At 34.8% G+C, this 6,056-nt stretch overlaps 1 protein-coding gene across 1 annotated transcript in view; it reads left to right on the forward strand.

The window, feature by feature from the left end:
* Positions 1–618: 618 nt before the first annotated feature.
* The window catches only part of med24 (mediator complex subunit 24), a 17,114-nt gene continuing 11,676 nt past the window's right edge, over positions 619–6,056 (forward strand). The window contains exons 1-9 of the mRNA XM_016522968.1: positions 619–721; positions 999–1,037; positions 1,132–1,205; positions 1,316–1,539; positions 2,649–2,760; positions 3,565–3,715; positions 3,805–3,918; positions 4,922–4,975; positions 5,152–5,234. Coding sequence (XP_016378454.1) covers positions 659–721; positions 999–1,037; positions 1,132–1,205; positions 1,316–1,539; positions 2,649–2,760; positions 3,565–3,715; positions 3,805–3,918; positions 4,922–4,975; positions 5,152–5,234 — 914 coding nt within the window. The 5' untranslated portion in view covers positions 619–658. The remainder of the gene's footprint in view (positions 722–998; positions 1,038–1,131; positions 1,206–1,315; positions 1,540–2,648; positions 2,761–3,564; positions 3,716–3,804; positions 3,919–4,921; positions 4,976–5,151; positions 5,235–6,056) is intronic.

The raw sequence follows: 6,056 nt of genomic DNA on the forward strand, positions 1-6,056 counted from the left end.
AAAATGTAAATATGAATGGGAATATACTTCACAGATATTTTACTCATAAAAATTTCTAGGGGTAGCAATAATTGTGTCCAACGTGTATTTGAGAAAAACGTTTATGTCATAATGATGTTTCCCCCCATTTTAAATTCTTATTCTCCAATGAAAGGTTAGATTTATGTGAATTTCATCTATCATGATTTCCAAAAAAAATATTAAGCAGCAAAAACATACTCGCATGAATAATACATTCAAATAGAAGACAGTTATTTAAAATTGTAATATTTCACAAAAATACTGTTTTTACTGTATGTTTAATCAAATAAATGCAGCATTGGTGATCATAAAAGACTTCTTTCAAAAACATTTTAAAAAATCTTAATTATTCCAACCTTTTTATATACCCATTAACTGCCAGGGGCTCAAAAATATCCAAAATTATTACATCTTAAATTATTTCAATAAAAAAAGGGAAATTTCATAAATGTATATGCACATTTATTATTTTTATTATTTGCTTTTTTCTTTGCTGCTCCAAACCCTGTCAGAACAGAACTGCAGCCCTCCAAAGTCGCTGTGTTAGATAACACTCTGTGATACATGTAACCTGTCATGTAGTTGTTAAGGTGTGATTACTGTTTCTCCTGATACAGAAGCTCTCCTGGAGCAGGCTATGATTGGTCCATCACCTAACCCTCTAATCCTGTCCTACCTGAAGTATGCCATCAGTTCACAGGTGAAAACGAGTCATATCAGTAGCCTAATTTTATTTTTTTTAATTTGGCATGTTCATTATCACCAATACTACTTGACTTATCATCGCTTGTTATTTGCCACATTTGCTCACCTAATAAATACTCACAAATGTCTTGCTAATAGTACATTTCTACAACACAAGAAATTGTAATCTTGTGCATCACAACACCACTAGGTGTCAGTGTATGTACGCTATAGGTCCAGCACAACTTGTTGGCATTATATTGATGACACGATATTCTTTCTCCCGCCTGTAGATGGTGTCATATTCTAGTGTGCTGACTGCAATCAGCAAGGTTAGTGGTTTTTATTTATTTATTTTTCATTTTAAACAAAGTTCTACTTGACTGAATTGAAATAACCACACTATTTTCATTTGTTCACCTACAGTTTGATGATTTTTCACGGGAACTGTGTATCAAATCATTGCTCGAGATCATGGATATGTTCTCCAACCGACTCAGGTGCTCATCCGTCAATCAGTCACATCCATCCATCCATCCTAGAGTCAGTGAGATGCAGTTTTTCTAGAACGCAGGTAATATGTATTCTCTCTTGTGTTTCTCTCCCGCAGCTGCCATGGAAAGGCAGAGGAGTGTATTGGGCTGTGCCGTGCCATGCTGTATACCGTAGTTTGGCTCCTGCAGGGCTGTGCGTGGTACTGTGAGAGACTGCGGGAGTCCGGCGCTCTGCCTGCGTTAGAAAACAGTCTGAGAGCCTGCCTGGAGCGCATGACCAATCTGTTACACAGCACCAAGAACAGAGCCCTGGTGCACATCGCACGCCTGGAGGAACAAGGTGTGTGTATTTACTAAGGATTTTCTATAATAATTATCTTCGACGTATTTACAAAGATTCTGGTGCTTTTATAAAATTAATCAATAGTGTTAATTCACCCTGTTTAGTGCTCGGTCATTTTTAAACGTATCTTTTGATACTTTTTAAAGCATAAATCAAACAGTATAGGCTGTAGCAGGGGTTCACAAACTTTTGTTAGTTGAACAAAAATATTTACTTGAAGTGTCCTCTGAGATTTTAAGTTAATATGTAAATAATTGAACAACACATTTGCATGTTTACAGTTCTCTGATGTTGGTAAATGCTCACATGACATGCAATTAGTCGGATAAAATATTTATTTTGCTGTTGTTTTTAATATAATACACAATTAATACACATTCTTTTCAGATCATCTCAGTCATAAATACTCGTAAACACAAGTGTATGGATAGACACAGAGATATACCTTTCATTTCCTTTAATGTAAAACTTTAACCACTGCTGTCACTGTCACTGGACAGTGTCACTGCAGAAAAATAAGTAATTTATACAGTTTAATCTCATATTTCACAATATTTGCTTTGTTTTATTTTTGTACTGTGGTTTATTTTCTCATTCAATTTTTGAGGCACCCTTGCCCACTCTGTCAGTTGCAACATAATGAGGCCATGTGACACTACAGCGTACTGCTGTTTATTGCATAATGACTGCGGTTTTTCACTTACTATTTAAAAAAAATTGTGTCCACATCACAGGATTCAGTAAGTAGTCATCTAGTATTCCATTGCTAAAATAACCCTTTAATGTCCTGAATCAGCTTATTAATCAGTGTGACTCAAAATTACAATTGAGAAGTCTGACGGATTTTCACAAATCATTTCTTTTAAATGCTTTCTTTCGGGGAATCAAATTACCAATTTGTTTGCATCACCAATCAGACATTTTTGTAGACATACATACATGCATGCATAAATATAATTTACCCACGTAAATGTGTTGTTTATTGAATAACAATGTAATATTTAAAAATATATATATTTTTTAAAGTTATATCATTATAATAATCTAATAAATATGATAGTCATTATATGCCATTTAAACTTCCATGTCTTTTCTTGTCTCATAAGCATCCTGGACCAATGTAGAGCAAGCTTTGCTGAAGTTGTCAGAAAATCTCAATGCTGCGACCAATCAGACGCTGAAGGAAAATCTTGAAGAGTGTGTTTCATTGGTCAAGAGGTGAGAATCCAGAACTCAAGACTCACTGTTTGAAGTGCAGTAATGTTAGAGCTGGACAAAAAATGCATTACTCACAATGTGTTTGCAAAGATGTTGCTGCCAATTATAAAATTAAGCAACGATTTGAAAATCACAATGATTTCAATGCAATTTGGCCATTAAGTCATTCGGCTAGTTTCACAATGCTTGTGTGTCACTAGGAAGCATAGTCCCACTTTATATTAAGTCATGTTTATATTAGGCATTGTATGTTAATTAATTAATTATTTAATTATATTTATATAAATTTTTCAACGTAAATATAAGTTCGTTAAAATAACTACTGTGTACCTATAAAAAAATAATTGTTTGTAATTTTAGATGTAATTACAGAAATATAAGTACATAGTGAATTGTATCAAATTATTATTTTAAATGTTAGTATACAGTAGTTAAAATGAAGCTGGTCTGGAAGGAATATGATGAACCATTATGACAACATACAAAGATGCTAACAGAGTCTTTTAAACTTGTTTTAAAAAGAAAAAAAATCAATACGATCCACCGATATGCTCTTCATGAATCCAGTACCATTGAAACATATTTTATTAAATTGTGCACTTAGGAAGTTATATTAGAAGAGAGTCAACCCTTAATCTGCACTACAGTATAATTCATCTAAAGCAAAATTGCTCTCGTATAGCATTTCAACTTGTTACTCACCATAAAAAGAGCCAAGGAACTAACCAATAAATCAGTAGTTTGAAAATGATTTAAAAGTAAAATGAAATTGTGTGTTTGTTCACATTCTTTGTGTTTTCGTAGCATTCCTCAGATGTTGTGTCTTCAGAGTGATCCACCGGTCCACACCTCGTTTCCTTCAGTCCATGCCTTCATCATGCTGGAGGGAACCATGAACCTCACTGGAGAGACACAGCCATTAGTAGAGCAGCTCATGATGATAAAGAGGATGCAGGTGACTTCAGACACAAGTGTTCGTACTTCAGATGAAGTGGTGTGTGTGTGTGGTTTTGCTAATGTGTTTTTTTCCCCCTCTCTTTATAGCGTATCCCAGCTTCACTGTTTGTGCTGGAGATCTGGAAGGCCTGTTTCACTGGGCTCATTGAATCTCCAGAGGGGAATGAGGAACTGAAATGGACAGCTTTCACCTTTCTAAAGGTGTGTTTGAGTCACCAATCACTCTTGAACTTTGGATTGTAATATTGGCTCTGGTAAATATTGGCTTTTCAGTGCATTCAGCACATATCATGAGACACATACACTCCAGCAGCGTGTGACAAAAATACAAGGATGCGTTTACTCTATGGAGAGCACAGGAAATACAGAGCTCCATCTTGAGACAGACTCTTTAAAAATAATGATTCAAAATACTTTGAAAATATGTAAAAATTGATGCTTTGTACTGAACTCGAGCCAAGTCAGTCATAACAACATGTTCACACTTTCGATGATTAAGACGGCCAGTAAAAGACAGCCTTCAAAGTGTTTTCATGGAGTTGTCAGTGAGTCTTTGGCAAGAGAATCAGTTAACACCACAGCTTTTCTTTTTAAGAAAATAAGTCATTTTAAAAAACATAAATACTTTTGACTTAAAACATAACATTTTTGTGATAAATGTCTTTCTTAAAGGGGTCATATGATGCGATTTCAATTTTTCCTTTCTCTTTGGAGTGTTACAAGCTCTTGGTGCATAAAGAAGATCTGTAAAGTTGCAAACACTAAAGTCTCAAAACCAAAGAGATATTCTTTATAAAAGTTAAGAGTTAGTCTTCTTTTTTGAATAAGACTATTGTATGACTGACCGACTTTTGTAGGCTACAAGTTATTTTTTTGGTGCTTTTTTGGCAACATCTGTCTGCATTTGTTGTCATTGTATGGAAAAAGCAGCATCAGCTTCTCCTTTCGTGTTTGGAAAAAACATGAGTTGAGCAAATAATGACGAATTTTATCAGAATTTTCTCTTTTTTTTTTGGCTTTAATAGCCAAAAATCACTTTAATAGAAGAACAAGGCTCCTTATCGTCATTACATGTCTCTGTTCCATGAATTATTATGCTTGGAGTTTACATCGAGTCAAGCTGTTGTTTATAGTTTATGGAGTATAAACACTGAATCATTGTTTTTATTTTTATTTTTTTTCTGTTTCACATGGCTTTTTTCAGATTCCTCAGGTTTTACTAAGGCTGAAGAAGTACCCACAAGGGGAAAAGACACAGGTACCGTTATTTGACTGTTTACCTCACCTGTACCTACAGTGTTTGAACAATTTTGGTTCCAATTTGTGTCACTCATGGCACTTGACACCTCATATGACGGCCATCATAATGTCATTCCACATCGTCCAAAATGTTAATTACTCCATCTGACCTGCCCATCTTTATATGTTTGTCAGGATTTTATGGAGGATGTGAATGTGGCATTTGCATATCTTCTGAATCTCACCCCACTGCTGGATAAAGCCGACCAGAGATGCAAGTATGTGTGTAATCATTAATTATGATTGGCTATGTTCTGAACCACAGGAAGTTAGAATAATGATTTGTATGGACTAGGGGTGTCCTCGACTAAGGATTTTCATAGTCGAATCAGAATTTTCAAATCTTGCCGATATTCGACTGATAGTCGAGTCATATGTTTTGGGGGCGGGGCAAAATACATTACTAAGAGTCAAGTCAGACATTCGACAGTCATAATTACGTTAACACACAGGGAAAATGTGTAACGGACGCGTCGCAGATACAAACGGGGTAAATAATGTTTTATGTTTTGATTAAAAGATAACATTAAACGTCAGTGAAACCCTAAGTATTCACAACATTTTTTACAATAGTGCTCTCATTATAACGTTATGTATATGACAGTAGTTATTAATGTTGTGCATTTCTGTTTTGAGCTGTGCGCACTGAAGATGACCAGTAGAATGAAGCATTTGATAGCAGGTTTTTAATCAATGGGATTTAACTCATCATTTATCTCATATAGAACATGCTTCGTTATTTATACAACATAACGTTAATATTGCGACTTATAGGCTATCTGCACAAAATGCCCCGAATGCATGAACGTGTCTGTGCAGCTCTGAATGAACTCCTTTTGTGGACGCGTTCTTCACGCAACAACGTGCAGAAACACGGCAACTAAACTCAAAAAATTTGTTTTAAATAAAATTTAAAAAATAAAAGCGTTTTATTATAATAGTGTTCTCATTATAATGTTATGTATATGACAGTCCCAGTCATAATTATTAATATTCAGCATTGTTTGTCCTGCTCGTGCTGTGCGCTGAAGAGATAATCA

Source organism: Sinocyclocheilus rhinocerous, unplaced genomic scaffold, assembly GCF_001515625.1.
Source record: "Sinocyclocheilus rhinocerous isolate Xijiao unplaced genomic scaffold, SAMN03320098_v1.1 scaffold419, whole genome shotgun sequence".
Classification (NCBI taxonomy): domain Eukaryota; kingdom Metazoa; phylum Chordata; class Actinopteri; order Cypriniformes; family Cyprinidae; genus Sinocyclocheilus; species Sinocyclocheilus rhinocerous.